Genomic DNA, 24,114 nt, shown 5'->3' with positions numbered 1-24,114 from the left:
AGAACATACGTTACTGCGGACTCCAGAGGTGCGCTGCAGACTCGGGGGACAGAGACTCATCACACACACCTTAAGTATGCGACAGCATGCTATGCCAATTCACATTCAAGTGTCCCCCACGTTGTGCAGGTGAAGCCTGAGCTTTAAGAGCATCACCAGAAAATATCTGGGACTGGGTTTCAGCAGGGTGAACGCTTCAGGGTCAAAAGAAGCCTCCTTTTAGAAAGCATGGCGTTAGAATGGTTTAGAAACTCGGGCAAGTGCCGTGAGATTTCCCATTTTAAGCCAATCACGTTCCCGAGAAACAAGAGCGAAATATCTGTCACTAGGAAATCGACGAGCTACTTGCCTACTGTTGGGTCGCCATCAGAAACCAAAATGATCAGAGAGACGGATTCAGGGTCCAGCAATCCCAAATTATTGGCTTCATTCAAAATAAAGATGGCCCGCAGCAAGGCTTCATTGATATTTGTTCCTGTTAGAGTAACATTATGTGCAGTTACGTTAGGTACTCTTTCTTTGCACGAAAACAATCACATCCCGGGTTCAGGTTCGTCTGTCTTGCGACTACTCCTACGTAATTTAGTCAGCACCCAAATCCTTCACTTACTTTGCAAGGGACACAAAGTTTCCCCGGGCTGGTCAAGATTCCCCAGTGGAGTAAAATATTCACTTTGTAGCAAACTATTCCCGTAAAGATGAATTAGTCCTTTCAAAGCACCCCTCCGTCACTTTGTTATGCACCAAATTGAAGGTACCTAAATCTCCCTTGCTGACATGCTGGGACACTGGTCTGTGGACAGTTGCCTTTGATGCTATGACCGTAACAAGGCTGCTGAGAAGGACTGGAATGGTTACAAAGTTGTGTGGGATGGGTATGCCCTGTACCTTCACACGGACTTAGTATTCATCCTGTAATAATACGTGTAACATTTAAGGCAGGCCGTGGTGGGCGGGGCAAAGACTGCTGTGATAGGAAAGGATGCGTCCCAAGTGAATGAAGTTTTGAACCCTATGAAAGTTTCTCAGTGGGCTCTAGGTTAAAGTCACTCGCCTCCACTAGGTTGGATTTTTTCAATGTACTTCTTGGCATCTGCAGTCTGTGATTTAGTAGCTGAGACCAAATCGTGTCTCCAGGTCCGAACATTGTGGTTGAAGTCAACTACGGAGAACTTATCTTCAGCTCTCAGGTCATCCAATATGGTCTTCATGGCTTCCACTGTCTGTTTCAGAAAGGAACGGAGAAGGGTCTCGTCACAGAAGCTTGAGGCCCAAGAAGAAAGGAGGAAGACCAAGAATTCATCCTAGTCATATTTCAAGTACCAACTCAAGCTGTAATCCTTCCAGAAAACCTCTTGAATCCACCCCAGTCAACACCGACTCGTCTCTCACTTATCCCCAACATGTATTGTCTGCATTTATGATGCTTAAACTTTTACTGGTTTCTTTTGTTATGCACAACCATTTTGACTAGGCTCCCTTTTTAGTTAAGAATCACAAAGTTCAGGTGCCCTCTTAGGAGTGCCTGGAAATCAAATGTATTTTCCAAGCCCAGCCACCCACCCTCCCTCTTCAGTTACCATTTCCAAATTTTCTCTTCCTATCCTCTTGCAAACCCACTCCATTCAGATTTTCACCTTTACCACTCCATTAATAGTGCCCCCATCAAGGGGCGCCTGGGTGGCTCCGTCAGTTGAGCGTCTGACTCTCGGTTTCCGCCCAGGTCCTGATCTCACGTTCATGAGTTTGAGCCCTGCGTCGCGCTCTGAACTGAAAGCACGGAGCCTACTTACAGTTCTCTCTCTCCCTCTCTCTCTGCCCCTCCCTCGCTCGCCCTCTCTATTTCTCTCAAAATAAATAAATAAACAACAACAAAAAATTGCCCTCATCAAGATCACAGTGACTTTCAGGTTGCCAAATCCAATGGACTATTCGCCCTTTTCATGAGATTCAATCTACTAGCATCATTTGAACCAAATGATCACACCATCTTCCTTCCTCTGACTTCCTCATTATCTTCCAGAACCTCAGACTTTCTTGGTTTTCTCTTCCTCTCATTGGTTGCCTTTCCTTAATCTTTTTTTTCTTTTTTAATTTTTTTCCCAACGTTTATTTATTTTTGGGACAGAGAGAGACAGAGCATGAACGGGCGAGGGGCAGAGAGAGAGGGAGACACAGAATCGGAAACAGGCTCCAGGCTCTGAGCCATCAGCCCAGAGCCCGACGCGGGGCTCGAACTCACGGACCGCGAGATCGTGACCTGGCCGAAGTCGGACGCTTAACCGACTGCGCCACCCAGGCGCCCCTCCTTAATCTTCTTTGCCGGTTCCTCCTCCTCTCCCCAAATTCTAGCTATGGGAATATCCTAGGGTTCGCTCTCGGGTTTCTTCTCCATCTACACTTACTTCTCAGCCAGTCCCATTGCTGCAAATACCTTGCACTTACTAGTAAGTCCTGATTGTACATCTCGATCTTTCATGTTTTTCAAAATAAATTTTTTTAATGTTTATTCTATTTTTGAGGGGGGGTGGGGAACAGAGAGAAAGGGAGACACAGAACCCAAAGCAGGCTCCAGGCTCTGAGCTGTCAGCACAGAGCCCAGTGCGGGGCTTGAATTCACAAACTGTGAGATCATGACCTAAGCTGAAGTCAGATGCTTAACCAACTGAGCCACCCAGGCGCCCCAGTCAATTTCTCATGTTTGAAACCCAGACCTGCATAGCCAACAGCATCATGGACACGTCTGCTCGGATGCTTAACAGGCGTCTCAAACTTCACACATCCAAACCTGAACCCCCAGCGTCCCCCCACGAAGTCTCGCTCTGCCTGTCTTCTCCCACTCACCAATGGCGACCTGCATCCTTCCTTCCGACTGCTCAGGCTAAGAGCTCGGAGCATCTTGGAGTCCTCTTTTCTTCTCACACCTCCCAGCTTTAGAAAATTCTGTGTATTCCACCTTCCAGATAGATTCCAGATTCCAGTGGCCTCTTACCACATCCACTAGTCCACGCCGCCATCATCTCTTGCCTGGGTTATAGCAATAGCTGCTTTTCTGGCCTCCCTGTTTCCACCCCCACCTCCACACCAGTCTGTTGTCAACATAGTGGCCAGGGATATGCTGTAAACATGTCAGATGGGGCCTTTCCTTCATCTTAACCCTCAGTAGCTCTCCATTTCTCTCAAAGGTAGAGCCAAGGTTCTCAGGGTGACCTAATGGGCTTCAAGCGACCTGTCCTGCCCCTCCCTTCTTGAAGCTCGTCTCCCTTGCCCTCTCCCAGGCTGCTCTCTGTTCTTTGGACACTTGGCACACTTCTGACTCAGAGCTGTTGCCCTGGCTGGCCCCGCCACCTACAGCCGTCTGCCCCCAGAGAGCTGCGTGCCTCTCCCCACACCTTTGAAGGGTTTCCGCAAGCTCTTCTCAATGCTGGCAGCTGTTTCGGTGACAAACCTATTTAAAATTTTAATCCCCTGCAAGTGGCAGTCTTGATTCCTAATACGCTTTTCTTTAATTTTTTTTTAATGTTTATTTTTGAGAAAGAGAGAGAGAGAAGAGAGAGAGACAGAGTGTGAGCAGGCAAACCCCCGACATGGGGTTTGAATTCACAAACCGTGAGATCTTGACCTGAGCCAAAGTCGGAGGCTCAACTGACTGAGCCACCCAGGCACCCCTACACTCCTCTTTAAAATAACAAAAAGTGGGGTGCCTGGGTGGTTCAGTCAGTTGAGCCTCCGACTTTGGCTCAGGTCAAGATCTCACGGTTCGTGGGTTCGAACCCCGTGTCGGGCTCTGCTCTGACAGCTCAGAGCCTGGAGCCTGCTTTGGATTTTGTGTCTCCCTGTCTCTCCTACTCTCCCCTGTTCATTCTCTGTCTCTCTCTGTCTCAAAAATAAATAAACATTAAAAAAATTTAAAAAAATAACAAAAAGAAGGGGCGCCTGGGTGGTTCAGTTGGTTAAGTGTCTGACTTCTCAGGTCATGATCTCACAGTCCGTGGGTTCGAGCCCCGTGTCGGGCTCTGTGCTGACGGCTCAGAGCCTGGAGCCTGCTTCGGATTCTGTGTCCCCCTCTCTTTCTGCCCCTCCCTGCTTGCTCTCTCTCTCTCTGTCTCAAAAATAAACATTAAACAAATTTCCTCTTTTGTTCTATAGAACCTCATCTATACCATTTAACGCTGGACTAGCTCATATTGAACTGCAGCCTGGGAGACATAAGGCAGGATGGCCCCCCTCAAGGAACTGCAGTGTGATTAGAAAAGATGTGCCTATAAGGACCCATGAACAATGGGCAGGTGCTGAAGTAAAACGTTATGCGGAAGACCAAGACGGAAGCACAGGAGTGCTCAGTGCGAGAAGGAACCGAGATGAAAATGTTCCCAACAGTGAGTTGTGAGATACATGTGTTGTTTACAAGCCACCGGCGTCTGTGGTGCTTTGTCACGGTGGCCCGAGGGGACCGAGACAAGGTCCGATGGGACAGGTGCCTTGAATGGCTGCCGTGTTCGGAGGGGACCAAGGAAGGCGGGGAGCCCCATGTACCACTGCCAACAAGGGGATACTCACTTGTTTCATTTTTACGCCCCACATTGAGCCGCTAACATCAATGACAAAGAGGATGTTTTTGGGAATTGGGTCCAGGTTGTTAGGAGCGAAAAAGTGGACAAAATATCCATTGAATACCTGGAAAACAGAACACGGTGGTTAGGGTGTAGGAAGACAGGGCCCAGGGGCTAAGAGAGGAGAGGTGTGGAAGCAGGCTGGTCGTAAAGGGGAGAACAGAGGCTTGGTGTCTACCCAGGTCTCTCCCTTCTCCTTCCTTCTCTCCCTCACTCCTTTCCCATGCGCGCCCAAGCCTTCTGGGTACTTTAACTCCCAGGGCATTTCCCTCCACTCCCTCCGCACACCCAGTCTTCATGGAGAGCCTGTGTTCCAGGCACCGTGCTAGCCAGCAGTAAAGCAGGCAGGCTCTGCCCTCACAGGGCTCACAGGCCAGCCGAGGATGCAGACAAGTAAAGAGGCAATAACATAGAGTGCTACGTGCTAGGATGAGGAAAATAAAGGGCTCCGAGAATGCCCAGCGGATGTGATCTGACTCAGATGGGGGAGTCTTTCCCAAGCTGACATCTACACTGGCCTTGAGGATGAGTTTGGAGTTGGTCCCCCAGGGTGGGAGTTGGGCAGGGTTTGGTGGTACAGGTAGGAGTAGGGAGGAAGTTCTAGACAAGGGTGAGGAAAACATAACACCCTAGGGGGTCTGCGAGCGGTCCAGGACCACGAGGGCTATAGAATTTAAGAATTCAAGGAATTGGGGTGGAGAATCAGCAGGACAGATCACGAAGGACCTTTACGAGCACTCTAGGGTGCTAGGTTCGGATTGTTCTAGAAGGTACTAGAAGGCCTCTCCAGCTACCTTCCTGATCATCATCGTTGTCTTCTACTGCAGGCTCTGATGCCTGCCTCCCCAAGTTCTCTTTCCACTGCCCTTTGGTTGCTTCTACCAAGACAGTACAATGGCTAACTGTGGAGGGTGTTGCTGTGGACGCTTCTCGACCTCCCTGTCCTAGAGAGCACAGGCTCTTGGATACCCTCTACGGGGCTCTTACCTGAGCACAAGGGAAATACAGACATACACCTAGGACATGGCAAAAGGGGAAAGGAAACTTTAGAAATCTCACAAGGAACATTCGCCCTGGAACTCACCATTAGCCCAGATCAGTCTCTTGGTTGTTCCATCCACCCAGCCCCACAACCTCCCTGCTTTCTTTGACAGTTTAATTACAAAGGGCCTTCGAAGGTTATCCAAAACTCCCATTCTGTGGTTTTCTACTGTACTTCGTAGAAGGCCTAGAAGAACCTTTCTGGGACAAGGACATGAAACCCAATGACCCTCTGTTTAGTTGTCTTCCTATGGAAAGATAATGCTTAGTAACACGTAGAGACACATGACTGTGGTCTGTTCTCTGCAACTCGACACTTGCCTTGACCGCTAGGGGCCGCCCGGAAGCCAGGGCGTCTGTTCAACAAGGAACAGTTGTTTGGCCTCAGCATGGTGCTGCTCCTAGACTGTTTTTACCCACCTCAAGTTCACCGGCTTTCTCTTCTCTGTTCACGTCATACATCACCACCAGCTCTCCATCTACCGCGGTCTCAGAGCAATTGAAGCATTTTCTTTGCTGCGCCACAGTGGGCTTGAAGGAAACATGTGCCTGGAAAGAACGGTGATGTCAGAGCCCCGCCTCTGCGCCTGTCCCTCCCCAGAGGAGGGGCTGACAGCCGCACACAGGTAAAGAGGCACTGCCCAAGGCTTGATGGCCATCCTCTACCCAGGAACCACTGATTGTCCCATTTCCAATGCAAGGGACAGTGCCGGGCATGTGAGGGAGTATCTGCCAGCCTGTGGCGCTGTTGCCCAAGGTTTAGGACTTTTCTTTTTTTTTTTTTTTTTTAACATGAAATGTATTGTCACATTGGTTTCCGGTTCAGGACTTTTCAAGATAGCCAAAGAATGCCTCCCTTCCCCCACCAGAGAGATGGCTACCAGCTTCGAGAATGAGTTTGTGAAAGGTTCTTAGAGGAACTGGACTCCTCCACTGTTGGTTATTATTGGTCTTGAAGTAAAGAGAATTAAGCGGAGGATCTCTTGCTATGACTGAGACCATTTATGTGGAAGCTGTCTTTTGGTTACTGGTCAAGCAGATGACTTGAGGGAAATGGGGCCCCCAAAGGGAAAGTCAGTGGTCAAAATGCAATGAGACAGTTGGGAGTTGTGTTCTGCAGACCCTGGGGAAGACCCTAGATTTTGCTCAGGGGTGCCTGTTCCTTCACAGAGCTCAACACCTGAACTCTCTTCTGTTCCCCAGAGCACAGGGAGGGAAGAGAACTCATGAGCTAGTAGCCACTTAGACCCTTTGCAATGGGCAATACTTATGATACCTTCTGCTGTCCTTTAGATAGCACTGGAACACCATCAAAATGACCATCAAATGTGTCAGGAACATGAAGAAATTTTATTCCCTGAGGTTCGATAATCCACACGTCTACCTGGAGAAGGGAAAGCAAATTATTCTAAGCCTCAAGGCTTTTTGAGCAAAAAGTACAATTACTACATCCTCTGCTGTAAATTTTCCCAGAGACAACCCAGCCTGGTTCCATGATCACTTCCTCATGGTCCTTAACTTCTGTGGGATATGACTCATCTCATGTGATGGGCAACTCAGTTCTTCCTTTCTAGTACTTTATTCCTCTGGGCTTAATGCCCCGTTTCTATCCTATTCCAGTTTTGGGGGGCTGTTGTTGTTTCTAAGAGTCTTCATGCTGTTAAAGGGGGGAAAAAAGGAAAGCCATTTCTAAAGGATTCTGCAGTTACTCTGTGGCTCTCTCCTGGGCTTTTTCATGTCTTTTCTATCTACCTGCTTTGGGCAGAGCTAAATAGAAGGACATCCCTTTGGGTGATCTTTAGAAAAACCATAATCCTGGCTTCCTCTCTATAGACCCTACATGGTCCGCTAAGCACTTCACATGTATGAACTCATTTAACTCTTATCGATAATGTTATCTATTATCGTTTTATTTGTTATTGCTCATTCAGAGTGACCCAGTTCATAAGTGACTGAGGCAGCCTTCAAACACAGGGCCCAAGCCCCTAATACTTTGTACACTGCTTCCTATCCTCCAATAGCTCCTGCTCCGTCTTTCCGGTAAATATCGCCAAACTATCCATTAGCCCCATGCCACAATAGCCTATTTGTTTTCCATGAGATGTCTTTTGCACACGCCTGCTTTCATGTGAGGTCATCAGATAGAGTCATGTGCACATTGGTTTCCTTAACTGCCTCTTCCTCATTTAGGACCCTCTGCAACAGTGATGAGCTATCTCCCCTTTGGAAGTACCTGCCTTTGGAATCATGTCAAAATTCCCTCTGATTTTTTCAAATCTGCTTTCATAAAGTCATGGACACTTGTCTAAGCAGAGCCAACATTTTCTTTCTTGGTAGTTACAAGATGGGAACTTAATTTGCCTCCAAAATTCCCATTAGCTCCAGATTCTCCATGTTGGTAAGGATTAAATCTACACAGAATCGAGTAAATCAGCCATCCCAGGACAGTCTGACCCAGTCAATGCTGGCAGTTGATTAAGCAGCTCTTGAAGGTCAGGGAGAAAAGTCAGAAATTGACAGAGAACTGGGGCTACTGCTTTCATTCTCCCATAAGATTCTACCTGTGAACAAGGGTAGAGTGAGTCACTTGACGTATTTGTTGACTTTTCGGTAAGGAACACAGGAGTTGGAATAAAACATTTTCCCAAGATTTGATACATACAGCTGGGGGGTTGGGGTGGGGGTTAAAAAGAGATGTGTTCCCCGCAGTTCCTGTATTTCCAGTCCTTCCGATGGTGATTAGAAACCTTTTCTGGAATAAGCACGGGGAGAAGGTCTAACTTTATGATTTCTCCTTCATTTATCTTTGGATGAAATCAAGTCTCTTTAGAAACTGAAATATTTCATAGACTATTTGGGCTGGAAAGTACCTTAAAAACCATCTAGTCCAACCTCTTATTTCCCAGATGAGAAACTGAAGGCCGGGAAGCAGATTTGGCAGAACTCGGAAAACTTGCCATCGGGTCTAACGCCCTTGCTAATATTCTAAGACTCCACCTGTTTTGTTTTAAAACCAAGGAATTCCTGACAGCATGGGAAGTTTAAGGATGAACAAACATTTCAGAAATACAAGAAAGATTTATGTGCTACTTGGTATGTGTGTTAAGAATGATTATCTTCATGGACTCAAACTCAAATTCTTGCATTGGTAGCATAGAATGTAGTCTGGGATGCAGTCAGACATAATTCCAGATCTTAATGGTTTCTTAGGTCTGGTTCCTTAGGCAAGTTATTTATATAAATCTGCAAGTCAGGGCTAATGAGACCTACTTTATAATTTGTGGGGAGGAGGGGTGCCTGGGTAGCTCAGTCGGTTAAGTGTCCGGCTCTCAATTTCCGCCCAGGTCATGATCTCACAGTTTGTGAGTTCAAGCCCCACATCTGTGCGGAGCACAGAGCCTGCTTAAGATCCTGTTCCCCTCTCTCTCTCTGCCCCTCACCGCCTCAAAATAAATAAACTTAAAAAAAAAAGTCCCTGTTCGTTATGAGTGGCAGGTGCTTCACACATATAATTTGTGGGAGGAGTCAAAGACATAGAATATGCCTTCTCCTACCATTAACTCAGTTCCTAATTAATATTATTAACCACCTCAGTACTTGCATCGCTATAGGCAAGATGCTGATCAAATCTATTTACCATGGGATTCAAGCATTGAGCAAGAGAATGGGGGTGACAGGCCTACATTCTTCATCACTCCCAGGAAAATAACCAGGGTCACATTGTTCAGTTGTGCAGAGCCGCCAGCCAGGACCATCAAGGATGCTGGGAGGTGGCCCATAACCCACTTGCCAAGTCACATGTCCTGACACGAGGCGGCCTTTGTCGGGAGGAAGGGCATCTTATCCTAATTTTCACAAAGGCACGGTATGTGCCCGAAGGGACACTTAAAAGAACGGAGTGGCATCGAGAGCAGGCTGATGCCACACAGCGGTCACGAGAAGAAAGTGTGTTCTATTGGTCAGTTACGCAACTTTCCAAATCAGGATACAAATTTCGCCAGGATCAGATCATCCCCTGGAGTCTTCTCGGTCTGAGGGCCATTCACAGCCTACCTGTCAAATGCAGAGGCAGATTGGATTGGATGCTCTCCTGGGCTGCTTCTGGCTCTGCTCTGCCTCCTACACAAAATGTTCGCGTGATGTCACAAAGCTTCAAACTCCCTAAAGAGCTGTCTCGGTTCGGAGGGCAACAGGTGAAGTCAAGTCAGCAATGGTGAGCTCATATTGGTAAGGAAGTGGGGGGCGGGCAGAGGAAGAGAACTAGCTTCACTGAGTCCTTACTATTTGCCACCCATTGCCATAAATTACACGGAAAATATGTTACCGTACCCTTCCTGCAGAAGAAAAAACGGATGCTCAAGATAACGTGTCCCGTGTTAGCAGGCCAGTGTAATGACTGAATGGCACTCCCCCCACAATGACCCCCGAAGCCATGTCTACACGTCTGGAAACTATGAACGTTACTGCCTTTGGAAAGAGCATCTTCACAGATGAAGTTAAGGCAAGGATCTCGAGATGAGATCCTCCTGTACTACTCAGTGGACTCTAAATCCAAGGACAAGTTTTCTTATAAGAAGAAGGCAGAGGACAATGTGAGACACGTAGGGGAGCACATGGTGTGGCCACCAAGGCAGAGATCGGAGCGGTGTGGCTAGGAGGCCGCAAGTCAAGGAGTGCCAGTGGCTGCCGCACGCCGAGAGAAGCCAGGGTTCTCCCCCCAAGCCGTTAGGAGGAAGGCCCTGCTGACACCTTGAGTTCAGATTTGTGTCCTGAAAATAAATTCCTGTTGTTTCAAGCCGCCCAGCTGTGGTCATTTGTGAGGGCCACCCCAGGAAATGAACACAACTAATAAGGAGCTGAGCTGGCATTGAAATCCATAAGGAAGTGCCCTCCTTATGGGTGGACTCCAAACCCATAAGCTGATCCGTGCCCCTCACTGTCTTGCTGAGTCCAATGCATCCAGCACCCCCAAAGGGTGATGACCGGGAGAAAAGCACAGGCGGGGGGTAGGAGCCTTCAGGGGAGGGCGTCACCGCACGCCCTGCAAATCTTGGCTCACCTCCAAGTGTTTGGCCAGTCGTCCGGGCTGCAGATGGAGTCTGTGCTCATAGGATCCCAGCTTCCTCCACTTGACTTCCTGGTAATGAAGTTCGAACTGCACCTTCGCTCCGGGGAGGACGTTTACTTCGGTTTTGAAGTTTTCCATGTCAAGAGCCCTGCTCCTAAAAGTTTAACACCCCCGACGTAAGTGCCCACATGCACGAGGGAGAGCAAGACCCCCACGTCTATGCAGAGGGCATCTAGGCTTTTCTGGGCAATCAAGCCTGCTCCAGTGTTCGTGAAAGTGAACAGGAGGTACAATAGACATCACTGAAACTTCCAGGTAACTTTAATTCCACCAACAGCTTAGTCTCCTCTCCTGCCTGATCGTTTTCTACCAGAGCTTCTTACAGATTTGAGTGCCCTCTGCTACTTATCGATCCCCATTCCACGCCACGAACTTGACAGGCGTCATTTCTAACACAGCGGCTCTGCAGGACGGATATCAGTACCCTCATTTCCCAGATGATAACAGATGAAGCTAACAGATTATTAGCAACCTGCTCAGGACCACTCAATTGTGGAGCCAGGACTCAAACCCAAACTCAGATGGTTCCAGAGACCGCACGCATTTCCTCTGAGGCATTTGAGCCTCATTCCAGAGGCTCTTTCCGTTTGTGAAAGTTTGCAGAAAGAAGAAATCTATTATTGCATCAAGTGGGATATGCATTTCCAGCGTAAGCCCTGATGTAAACACATACACGTCAAGGTTACCGCGATCGTTGATTGAGGTGTTTAGTTTTAAAGAGTTAACAGCACGGTTAGCAAGTGAGGATGATGTGGGCGTTAGAAGCAACCGTGAGTGATTTTTAAAAATTAAATGGGATTGAGTGGGAGGAGCCACGGATGAGCCGAGCTGGCCCCGCCCTTACCTCACCAGCCCGGCGGTCTTGCCTTTTGCTCTTGCCTGAGAGTACAGCGCTCGACCCACTGTCTTCTCCTTAATTGAACTCGTGAATGTCGTGCCGTCTACGGTCCTAAAAAATGACAGGGGGTCACTGAGTTGTCCCGAGTAGCAGTCTTAGCAAAGCAAACTAAGGACAAACAACCCACCTTGGAGGATTTAGTGAATGGGGGCAATTCTCATGTTGCACCTAGACGTAATAAGAAGAGAGGCATCTGCCTATTTCATGGTCAGGAGTCCCTTTATCTGGGAGTGTGATTTAAGAGGTAGGCGCCCATCCTGAGAGCTTCCCCGCTGGAGTCGCTGCGTGTGTTTAAAATCACTCCGCATCTTCAAGTTTTACCCTTCAGATTAAGCTGTGTTCCCTTTGGGTATCCCTTTTGAATTAGAAATGTGCCCAGGGGAGGTGACTGAGAAATCACTGTTGTCTGGCTTACATTTGTTCAGAAAATTCTTCTTCTAAGAGCCTGGGGGCGTCACACTGCCCTGCAAGGGTGGGGAAGAGGAAGGAAGGAGGACGGTGCTGGGGAATCCCTTAGCACATGGGTGTTTATCCCTCTAACATCTCCCTCGGGGACCTCTGGCTTCCTTCTCCTTCTCCATCTTTACCTGCCCCACTTTAAGTGCTTGTCATCTACTGCGTACCAAGTTAATGATGGGTCAGAGCCATCAAATTACAGGATCTCAGAAGTAAAATGGCGCCCATGGCACTCAAAGGGATAGTGCCTCTCACCAAGGAGGTATTTAGAAACGCGTGGAGAAGTCTTTTGTTGTGCCGATGACCGAAAATACCGTTGGCATTATGGGAGGAGACCCAGAATGCTAGACCTTCTGCAGGTGTGAGGGCCAGTGTCCCATCCCAGGAGCCACTGGCCTGCTTGGTGAGGCACGCTTGAAGGCCGCTTCTTCAGATGAGAGAAATCAGAGCCAGGGGACAGTGACTTCCTTGCTCAAGGTCACACAGTCGGTCAAAAACAGAGCTAGAACTAGACCCACGTGTCCAGGTCTGCCCTACTCCCCATCCACCCAATCTCAGTTTCAAAGACCGAAAAATCTTTAAGACAAAAGGAAGTTATCTCTAGCAGGAGAATATTTGCAACCTTGATAAAAGGAGCAGAGGAAATGTTTTGACCAGAGAGGAGGCCTTGGCAACTCATGTAGAATTCTCTGGTCTCACAAAGTCATCCCTGACTAGAGAGAGACCAAAGTAAATGTATGTCACAGTTCTATCATCCTTTGTCACCTCAAATCTTCTATGCAATGAGATGGAAAAGAAAGAAAAGAATGAAAGAAAACAGAAAGAAGCGATGTCTAGAATAAATGCTGGTTATGTGGTTGAAAAACAAAAATTTAGTAGAAGAGTTTAAAGACGATTTTTCAGACACAGTGTCATGTTATACCGCTACATAAAAGCTCTTCCTTCTACATTTTTGTTTTTAGAACAGGCTGCCTAAAATTTAAAAAATAAATACATTTCTTGGGGCACCTGCATGGCTCAGTGTGTTAAGCATCCGACTTCGGCTCAGGTCATGATCTCATGGTTTGTGAGTTCGAGCCCTGCATCTGGCTCTGTGCTGACAGCTCAGAGCCTGGAGCCTGCTTCGGATTCTGTGTCTCCCACTCTCTTTCTGCCCCTCCTCCACTCACTCTCTCTCTCTCTCTCTCTGTCTCAAAAATAAACACTAAAAATTTTTTTACAGAAATAAAAAATAAAAAAATAAATTTCTAAGCCAATTCAAAGGATATCAAGCCAAAGTCACCTGACACCTTTTCCCCACCTACTTTGCTTGGTTTAGAAAATATGATTATCATGCTCTGCAGTTTTTAGAGGCTAAGGTGCATGGTATTTGAACGCTTCATTTATTCACAGTTATTGTTGGTGACCTTGGTATATGAAAGACCAAAGCCGATGAGAATTATCTCAATCTAATATCTTAGTAAAAAAAAAAAAAATAGGCAGACTGTATGCAGAGCCGTGTGCTCTGTGCTGGGCACAGGACATGGGAAGGACGTGGCCGGGTGGGGCACACTGTGGGGATGGCCACCTAAGTGATCGGGGATAGAAAGCCATCCAATCACTTGGAAGAATAAGCGATGTTTAGCCTTGATAAGTGAAGCCACCAGGCAGGACAAGATAATTGGACTTCACTTTAGAAAGCACTGGAGTGGTTGAAAAATATTTTTTGTTATGGAAATCTTTAAATATACAAAAATAGAACAATATAAGAAACCTCCAGGAAACCATCCCTGAGCCACACCGTTATCAGTCAGTACTCAGCTGGTCTCAATTCACCTGTACCCCTACTCGACTATTTTGAAGCCAATCTCAGACAGCATATCATTTCATCCTCGAACACTTCAGTATGTATTTTGCAGAGAATTAGGAAAAGAAAATTTTTTGTGAGTGGAACCAGAGCCAGTGGGTAGAAGTGGAACAGATTTCAGTGAAGTATGAGAAATAATTCTAACAGACCTGTCAACCATTGAGTGGATTGCTCTGGAAGGTAGTGAGTTTATCGTAAGGAGATATTCAAGTCAAACCTGAATGAGCCATTTGTCCTCAGCGTAATTGAGGAATCCGATCACTGGACACGTGATTGGACTTAATCAGTAGTTCTCATATTTTTTCCCCATAGAGAAACAAATGACAGGAGACACAGAACTGCTCTGCACACATACTTGGTTTCCTACAAGCCACGGCCACTCCATATATCTCCCCCGAGAAAGCACGTTCAAGTGCAACTAAGAGTTGTTACCAGAGAGATAGCTTAGTTAGCTTTCATTTATGAGGTGTGAAAAAAAAATCCTTCACAAATTCTGATACTTTGAACAGAAACAAATCATGGGGACCCAGCCCACCATGACTCTTGACATCCAGTGGGTCCACAGCTCTGAGAGTGAGAACCACCGGAGCAGTTGGCCATTAAGGTCCACTCTAACTATGAGGGGGGTTGATTCTATGAGTAGAGCAAAGCCAATTCGTAGTCTGTATAGGAGTTACTCACATGGAAAAGTTGGAGATGAAGGCTCCTTTGGGAATCTGAACATCAAACACAACATTCTGAGGCCGTGGGGAGTTGTTCACCACTTTGGTCTGGATGAAGGTGTTGGCCATACGAGAAGTAATAGTGGACTGGACTTTATAGCTATAAAGAGTTACTTGATCAACATCGTCCTGTAATTGGTAAGAAAGCACAGGCGTACTCATGGCAAAATGGCACAGAACTTCACCACATATTTGATGTTAACAGCACTACATTCTATCATGAACAATCCTCAGGCATTGCGAAGCATATGACTCAGGTATTACTAGGCTTTCTCCTCACTTAGAATATTCTCCAGGCAGAAGCCTGCCTTTGTTTTAAGATCTCTGGAGATGCCTTTCAGCTCTATGGGTTTATTAATGATGTTTAAAGTGAGAATGCGAGTAGAAAATGGTTGTGGGAAGCAAGGTTGGAGCGAGAAAGTTCAGGCAATAATGTCAAATGCAGGGCCCTCGCAAAGGAAAGGATACAGGATTGCGGGTTTAGGGGACCCTGGCTGTGTCTTCAGAGTGGGGCACAGCAAGGGGACAGTGGGGTTGAAATACACGTGCGGCCCCATACTGCTACCTGCCTTCTTCCACCATATCTGTTACGGGGCCATCTTCTCCCACTTTTCTTCTCCTTCCCCCAATTCGAACAACAGACAAACTGTAACACGCTGCCGGGTGTGAGCAACCAATGGAACGTGGAGAGAAAGTATCATGTGGACACGATGATTGGTCCCGTGCTCTGGATCCCCTTCCCCCACGCTGCTCTACAGACTTAAGGCAGCTCTAGTGTGAAAAATTACGGTATCTCAGTGTGCTCAAAGGCAAGGTACTAAAAGCCCACATCTTTCAGGAGATGCCTGAGAACTGCGAGCTTCTTCAGGACTATGGCAATGATGTGACCCATCACAAGATTTTGCTTGTTTCTCCAAACGGATTTGCTTATTTCAACAGTAGGTGTCACGTGCCAAAGTCCGTCAGCCAAGATTAAGCCTCTGGACTCGGTAACAGCCAGCAAACTTCAAGCTAAGACAAAATCCGGGCTACATTACCTGTCCTTACTACCCCTTAAATGTATGCTTCTCAAAGTTTCTGTCCGTGCAGAGCAGGAAGCCAACGTAAACCACTTCCTTTTGATGTTTTCCCACCACAGGAAGGACTTCTTCGAACATCTCAGGGAATCGGGCCATGTTGTGCTGGGGAGCTCCCTCTCACAGTCCCGTTCCCCCCTCCAAAGCTGTTAGGTGTCATATTTTAAGTGAAAACGGCTAAGCTGGAATGAATACATGTGCTTGGATGAAGCCAGTGCTGTTGGCAAAACTTGAGACAGTTGAGAGAAACGACATTCTCAGCTCCTGGTGACATCTCTCCTAGCTACTCTCGTGCTGAATTTCAGACACACTTCCAAACAGGATTGGGCAAGAGGGTATTTCGCAAGTCAGGTAAATGCTCTCAGGGATAGAGACGAAGGAGGCAACCATATTGATCTCCAGATAATAGGTAACAGGAAAATCATTCCGGCGTTAATTTTTAACAAAATCAAAGTAAACTCACCATCGTTTCTCCAGATTCTCCGGAAACGCTTCTCTGTGAAAGGGAGTTAGATAATCATTCTTCAAAAGTGTGTTACTTATTACCTAGAGGACAAAAGCTGCTTTCTCTCAGTCAAAAAAAAAATTTGTTTCCCTTCAGTACTGATCTGTAATTGATTCACTGGAGCCGAGACATAAATGTCAAATAGTCTCGAATACTATTTTCCCAATGGTATGTTTCTCTGAACACATTTCCCAGCCACTTGGCAAGCACATCATTCTTTGATATAATGCTAGGACAAATATTTTATTTTATTTATTCTTTTCTAATATGAAATTTATTGCCAAATTGGTTTCCATACAACACCCAGTGCTCATCCCAAAAGATGCCCTCCTCAATACCCATCACCCACCCTCCTCTCCCTCCCACCCCCCATCAACCCTCAGTTTTAGAACAAATATTTTTAAATGAAAACATTCAACCAAACACACACTGAGTGGCCTGTATCACCTTTATCCTGTTTTATTTATTTATTTATTTTTTATTTAGTTGACTGGTGACCTGGATGCTGGGGCTCTGGGCATGCCGTTCACAAGGTCTATAAGTGCTTTGCCTTACAGTGTCCCTTGTCCCCCACCCCATCCCACCCCCATCCTTCAGACCTCAGCCTGGGGGAATTTTATCAGTCAAGCTCTCTCATGACCCCCCACCCCCAAATCCAGGTACGCTTGCTTTAAGTTTCCATGGCAGCTAAATTCTTCCTTCCAAGCGAAGACAGTGTGGACGTGTGTCTCTCTCTTCCATTGGGCTCAGCTATGTGAGGGTAGGGATTTCGAGGTATTTCCTCTCTGGGGCCAAGAACAGTGACTGTCATGTGAAAAATCCTGTACTTCAACTGCCATGCGAGGGAATTATCCACATGAAGGATTGTCCTCTGGACACGGAAAGCCGAATGGGTTTAAAGCAAAGGGTGAACACCTAATGTCTGTTGAACTTTAACAGAATAAGTCAGGTGCTGGATATAAGGCTAGTTATGCTAATTTGGGATGAACTGAGGTTTTTAGGGCAGTGTTCCGTGACATCGTGAGGTCAACAGTTACCCTCTTCTGAACTTTTTTAATGTAATTTTCAGTGACGAGAAGTTTTCCCTCTTGTGGCCAGATGGCATGAGAACTTGCCTATTGGGTTTCAATACTACTGGTCTACAAGAAACCTGGACTTTCAGAGACTCAAAAAGTCACATCCGTACAAAATAAGCCGTTGGTCGGCTTCGTGTGGTGTCCATGAAACACCCCCATTCTCAGCACGTGGCCTCCATGCAGGAGAAGCCACACCCTGGCTGGCTTCCCTGGAGAACTCACCCCCAAGAGTTAGAGGACGCATCTGTGCTGTTGCTGGCGACCTCCAGGATGCAGCCTTGGACATGGCCGGTCCCCAGACTCTGAGCTACTCCCCACCGCGGCAGTGACTGCCCCAGGAGGATGTGTGCCCAGGGGGAGGTATCTGCCACCCCCGGGAGAAGGAATGCCCTCCCTAAGAAGAAATCCTTCCTTATGAGGCAGTAACATCATCCCATAGTCTTAAAATTAGAAGGAAACACATAGCTCTTCATCCTTTAAGGAACTAAGGTAACCATTATGATAAAAAATAAAGCTCTGAGACCCTTTAGCAAGAAGCATCTTAATCTTTTCCCCCCTTCGGTCGTGATCTCTTTCACTCGTCGTCCCTTTCGAGACTGAGGCTTACTGTACCTGAAATCTCTGTTTCTCTGGTGCAAACTGAAATTTCCCCGGGGCCAGCTCCACGAGATCTCCATATTCTGCAAACTTAGAAAAGAATTTAGGATATTTATTTCTATTAATAAAAAAGATTCAGAGCAAAGGAGGCAGCGAGGGACAGGCATAAGGGATTCATTCATTATGCTTTGCTATCTTGTTTCCTATAACTCTGGGAAATCCCATTTTTTTATACAATGAGTTCTTTAATGTTTTTATGTTTGCTAGTTATGTCTCAGAGGTGACCAAATGGAAGCTGTTATCCTCCAATTTGTTGGACGAAGGAACGCATTTTTTAGTCGGCCAGAAGACGATGGGGGCATTCAGGTGGGGGTCACGGCAACCCAGTGATCAGGGAGGTGCCTGGGGGAGGCATGGGGTAGATCTTGGCATCAGCAAATGTGTGAGTGGATAAATATGTCCATACGTCTCCTCCAATTTAAAATGTTGATAGGAAAGGAATGCACAAACACATTTGGGTATCTTGGCTTGGATCCCTGGCTCTGTCAGTGAGATTTCCAACACCCTCCGGGGGTTCTTAAGGTGTTGGAAAATAAGATCGTTTCTAAGCAGACAGAGTGATTCCCCCCGCACCCCTGCCATCCCGTTCTTTGGCATTTTTGTGGGTAATCCACTCTGCAAGTATTACAAAGCCTCTGCAACTCCTATGATATTCCCATAACACACATTGCTTTTCTGGCGTCAGAATAACTCTTGCGTGACATTCAAAATGACTCAGTCCAAAACTTTCCTTCTGTTGGCGATGGCCAAGGATCTGAAGTAGAAGCCTTGAACTCCCTGGAAATAATTCCTGCCATCTGCCAGCCTGCAGGCCATCTCCTCCCAACAGGAATATTTAAAGTGCCCTCACTACAGGACTCATGGTTCACATGGGTATGAAAACCAATAGTGTTAATGACTTTTCTTATACTGATAGCAACGTGTCATCCTCATCCAGCTAATAATTATTAAGTGCTTCCTAGTGCTTGCATGGTGCTAGGTAGTTTACATATGGCATTGAATTCTCCTAGTACCTTTGGGGTAGGTCAAGGATCCCCATTTTTCAGATAAGGAGTAGGCAGCCGGGTTCCATAGATGGCACCCCGTGGGGCCGGTCCATTGAATTCGACTTAATACTCATGCAAATCCCATTAATGCTTTCAAAGGTAAGTATACATTCCAGTAATTAGAAAAGCGAACACTCCTACCCAGATGAATTTTACCACAATTTCCTTTCCGCACAGACCACAGTCCTTAAATAGCAATGGCCACAGACTACTGGGCAAACGCACAGGGCAACGACAAGGGGTTTTCTGGAAGTACTTACTTCTGGAAGTCCACTGGTGGGGATTTCGAAGCCTCGTGTTACAGACACGAAGAAGCAGACGAGAAGGCACGCGAGTCGACTCATTTTGCTGGGTGGCTTTGCCAAGCTCTCCGTGCAGGGTCTCGGGAGAATTCCACTCCTCGCTGAACCCAGTTCAAAGGAACAGCAGAAGAGTGCGTTTTTCAAAAGAAGAAAAAAGAAGAAGAAAGCTCTCAAACTTTGTTCAAAAACGGGACAAATATTTGTTCTGGAGTTCAAACTTGCGCTGTGGGGGTGGATCGGACACCCAGAGGTTATTCAAACAGCAAAGCCAGAGGTAGTCAGTGGGCTGTGAGGACAAGTCAGGGTCAGATGGATGTGCTTTCTTTGCCTTTTGCTGATTTCTGTTCATCTCAGAATCAGAGGGACCTGAAGATCAGCATCATCCTCTTTCACGGACCAGGTGGGGAACTATATGGAGAAAGAGAGTCAGAGAAATAGCGTCAGTGTAGAGTTTCTGGAAACGAAGCCCTTTTATTCAAATGAAAGCAGGAGAAGTTTAGCACAAGCGGAGAAAGAAACACAATGGTTTTCTGAGCAAAGCATTCACTGCTAGCCTGTTCCCCTCTGTCTCTGATAACTGAGGATCCACTGCAGTAAAGCACCGGGTACACAGCCGTGCCAGGTACAAACGCACGCTCTTCGGTGGGGATATTTCATGAGTGTCTTTGACTCAGAGGACAGTATCTGTTCTTGTGGCTGTCCCTGATCAGCCTCACTCAGGTCCGTGGAAAAATTAATTCTCCTCAGTTCCAGAATCAGAGAAAACCCAGTCTGGAAGCACTGTGGATGACTGCTTCCCATTTGTGGTCTGGAGATAATAAGATAATGTCAGCTAAGAGGTACTGAGCCTTTCTGGTGTCAGGCATTTTTACTTATTAACTCTCTCTTTTTTTTTAATCTATACAAGAACCGTGCGAGGTATGTGCTATATTTATCCTCCTTTATAATGGAGGAAAATAAGGCTAAGTAATTTATTCCACATCTCACGGTAAGTGGAGACACAGATCCAGCAAGGTTGGCCTGACCCCAAGCACTTTGCTCTCCATGACCACGCAGGCTTAGGAGAGGTAATCTGCCGTCCATCACTGGGATCCAGTGTTCCAGGTGCGAATCTAGACTAGAATTCACCTGAAGTCTCCAACCTGCATGGTAAGTCTACTTGATGAGTCTTTCTCTTGAGTTTCTATTCCAGACATCTGCTTGAACAAGGGTCATGCCGTGGACCCCAGTTTGGTCAGCAGGGGACCTGAGCCCCCAGGCCTTTTCTGGTTTTCCTTCTCAGAGTAGAACCCATGGCTTCCTGCCTAATGTTCTGGGATCTAACACCTGGCCTCGGACTTGTAGCTGGAAATGACCCCTCCCTAAAAGTCCACTCCCACGGGGGAACCTGCACCTGCATGGAGTGAGGAAGTCTGCTTTGGCCTCAGACACGTGATGCTGGAGAGCTCTTTCCAGGGGATCCTATTCTGAGCACACCCAGCAGCTTCCCTCGAACCCAGAGACTCACTGTGAGAGTTACATCGAACACACGGCCACTGTCTGAGACAGCCGTGGATTTTGTTTAAAGGGAAATGGCTTAAAAGTTTATTTCAGAAACAATGCAAAGGAAGAAAGAAAGTCAAAAACAATGCCCCGAAGAGAAATTTATATTGAAATATGCAGGATGGTACATAAAAAAACTACAATTTTATTTATAATATCCACGCGCATGCCAAAAATCATTCGAAGTGTAGTTTCAAGTAGAATATACAATGCAAATTAAATTAAAAAAAATTGACAATTAAAAAAAAAAAGTCAACCATACGCCGTCTCCATGAGACACTTCATCTCAATGAGACAAAAACAGACTAAAAGTTGATATTGCATTAAAATTCTGTTCATTTCAAAGACTTAAAAACAAAGAGGGTGTTACAAAGGGGGTGTCAGGTTAAAATAGATGTAGCAAATCATAACAAAAAGAAAGTCAGAAGAGAGAATTAAGTTTAAGATTAGAAATTAACAATTCGGAGGGGCACCTGGGTGGCTCAGTCAGTTAAGTGTCCCACTTCGGCTCAGGTCATGATCTCGTGGTTCATGAGTTCAATCCCCACGTCGGGCTCTGTGCTGACAGCTCAGAGCCTGGAGACTGCTTTGGATCCTGGGTCTGTCTATCTCTCTCTCTTTCCCTCTCCCTCTCGCACTCTGTTTCTTGTTATCTCTCAAAATAAATAAACACTAAAAAATTTTTTAAAAAAAGAAATCAACAGTTTGGAGAAAAAATGATAATAAAATACGTTTTTAAATTGGAAGACAGTGATCCATCAATCTGATTAATAAACGCAGAATATGTGAAAACAATTTAAAAGTGAAGATGAGGCATACGGTATTTTTTGTGAATTTTTTTTAATGTTTATTTTTGAGAGACAGCGTGAGCAGGAGAGAGGCAGAGAGAGAGAGGGAGACATAGAATCCGAAGCAGGCTCCAGGCTCTGAGCTGTCAGCACAGAGCCTGATATGGGGCTTGAACTCACGAACCAGGAGATCATGACATGAGCTGAAGTCGGATGCTTAATGGACTGAGCCACCCAGGTGCCCCAAGATGTAGAGTATCAACATGAATTGACCAGTGTGTCAAATTCATTTACATTAAATGTAAAATATTTATTAAAAATAGCCCATAATATAGAGGTAAACAGAACAAAAAAAACGGAGAGAGAAATAGAAAAATTACCTAAAAAAATAATTGAGCCTGACCACTTTTTGGAACTTCACACGATATACAATATCTGGACAACGTACTGAAAGTGACATCGTGGTTTTTAATTAATTCAATGAAGTAGATGTTGTTTTCACCCACAAATCTGAATTACACACTAAAAAAATTTTACAACCAATTTACCTTACTAAAAATAATAAATATTATCCTGGACCACATTTTCATACCAGGAAAGAATAATCCATAAGAGTGAAAAGGGGATTTGCCTAGGTGATTGAGGCTGTTATTACATAAGAAAATTTATCAAACTAAAACTTCAGCAACAAAAATACTAAAAATTTCTCACTCTCAATAGCTATTGAGAAGTCACTCAATAAATTACAAAATCTATTTCAGGTGAAAGTGCTTAAAACATTAATCTCAGGAAGCTTTTTTTTTTTAATATACAGGAAGAGTGCATGTGCGTGTGTGTGTGCGCGCGCGCGTACACATGTATAAAACCAAGACTCAAACTGGAAAAAATCAAGAAACACTATGCAGAAAAGTCACTTCTCTTAAAAAGAGAAACCACAAGATTAGTTTTTGTTGAGGGTGTGATTCCTAATTTAGAGACTCTCATTAAAAAATTTACTAGAGGGGCGCCTGGGTGGCTCAGTCAGTTAAGCGTCTGACTTCAGCTCAGGTCACGATCTCGCGGTCCGTGAGTTCGAGCCCCACGTCGGGCTCTGGGCTGATGGCTCAGAGCCTGGAGCCTGCTTCCGATTCTGTGTCTCCCTCTCTCTCTGCCCCTCCCCCGTTCATGCTCTGTCTCACTCTGTCTCAAAAATAAATTAAAAAATTTAAAAAAAATAAAAAAAATGTTTAAAAAAAATTTACTAGAAGTAGCAAATCTGTTTACCAAATAGCAAGGTACACAGGTGAACCCGCAAAATCAGTTACATTTTTCTTTACTAGTGATTGCCCTAGAAATGGCGCAAAAGAGGTACCTTTTTACTAAGTGTATCAAAAGCACATAGAAATTTAAGTCAGGACAGAGATTTATAACAAGAACCATCTTAAACTTTGGTAAAATAAAGGAGTTTATAGAAATGGAAAACTCTACGGGATGAAAAGACAAAAGTCAAAGAAACATGGTTTGAAACCAGTAAGAATTATGCCCAATGTTTTAGGTTTTAAAATTCATTACAAAGCACAAGTTAAAAAACACCTATCGTGTGATGCTTAAAAGTATAGATGCTGATCAATGGAATAAAATAGTGAGTCCAGAAATACATGTCATATAGAATATATTACAGACCCGTAGCAACAAAACACTAGGGAATGAATTCAGTCCTTCATAAATGCTCCTGGAACAATTTGATAGTGGTATGAAAAAGAATCAACTGTAATCCGTACCTCATGTGATATACAACAAAAATGTAAATTATTCAAAGAATTTCATGTTAAAAAGAGTAATGAAAACTGGCTAGCCTACTACGTGCTGGGTCTTTTTTGAGACACCTAAAAAAGGAAACAGTAGAACGAGTAAAATACACATGATTAGCAAAACTGGTTAAGGTTTACTAGGACCGACGAAAGCTGCAATCTGTCTTTACCTGTCCTTTATAGAAGAGGGCACGGAGGTTCAGAGAGGTTAAGTGACTTGTTCAAGGTGGCGGAGGCAGGATGGGAACACGGGCTGAGGCTGGCAAACCTCACAGAAGATGTGGCTCCTAGATGAGCAGAGACATGACATAGAAGGAAATGAAGATGTTACATTACACGGGTTAAACAACACTCAGATGGAAAACAAAAGCGGCTTTAATTTGCTATCAAACACATACCTTAGTCCTCTGGTATCCTTGGGGACAAGTTCCAAAATCCTCAGTGGATGCTTGAAACCGTGGATAGTACTGAGCCTTATGTACGCTGTTGGTTCCTCTACATACATACCCACGATCAAGTTTAACTTACAAGTTCGGCAGAGTAAGAGAGGAGCAACAATAACTAACAATAACAGAGAGCAATTTAACAAGAGAGTGAAGTTCTGTACGTGTGGTCTCTCTCTTCTCTC

General features: G+C 45.6%; 1 protein-coding gene across 1 annotated transcript in view; it reads right to left on the bottom strand.

Moving 5' to 3' along the window:
* Positions 1-19,743, bottom strand: part of ITIH2 (inter-alpha-trypsin inhibitor heavy chain 2) — a 38,049-nt gene extending 18,306 nt beyond the window's left edge. The window contains exons 1-11 of the mRNA XM_003988085.5: positions 19,325-19,743; positions 17,974-18,048; positions 16,244-16,276; positions 14,664-14,833; positions 11,627-11,731; positions 10,714-10,876; positions 6,931-7,038; positions 6,075-6,203; positions 4,561-4,677; positions 1,055-1,223; positions 350-475 (exon numbers count right to left, since the gene is read on the bottom strand). Of these exons, the coding sequence (XP_003988134.2) occupies positions 350-475; positions 1,055-1,223; positions 4,561-4,677; positions 6,075-6,203; positions 6,931-7,038; positions 10,714-10,876; positions 11,627-11,731; positions 14,664-14,833; positions 16,244-16,276; positions 17,974-18,048; positions 19,325-19,408 (1,279 nt within the window). The 5' untranslated portion in view covers positions 19,409-19,743. The remainder of the gene's footprint in view (positions 1-349; positions 476-1,054; positions 1,224-4,560; positions 4,678-6,074; positions 6,204-6,930; positions 7,039-10,713; positions 10,877-11,626; positions 11,732-14,663; positions 14,834-16,243; positions 16,277-17,973; positions 18,049-19,324) is intronic.
* Positions 19,744-24,114: the final 4,371 nt, after the last annotated feature.

The sequence above is a fragment of the Felis catus genome, chromosome B4, assembly GCF_018350175.1.
Source record: "Felis catus isolate Fca126 chromosome B4, F.catus_Fca126_mat1.0, whole genome shotgun sequence".
NCBI lineage: Eukaryota > Metazoa > Chordata > Mammalia > Carnivora > Felidae > Felis > Felis catus.
Note: the sequence above shows the minus strand (reverse complement) of the source record. Positions and strands in the feature narration are given on the sequence as shown.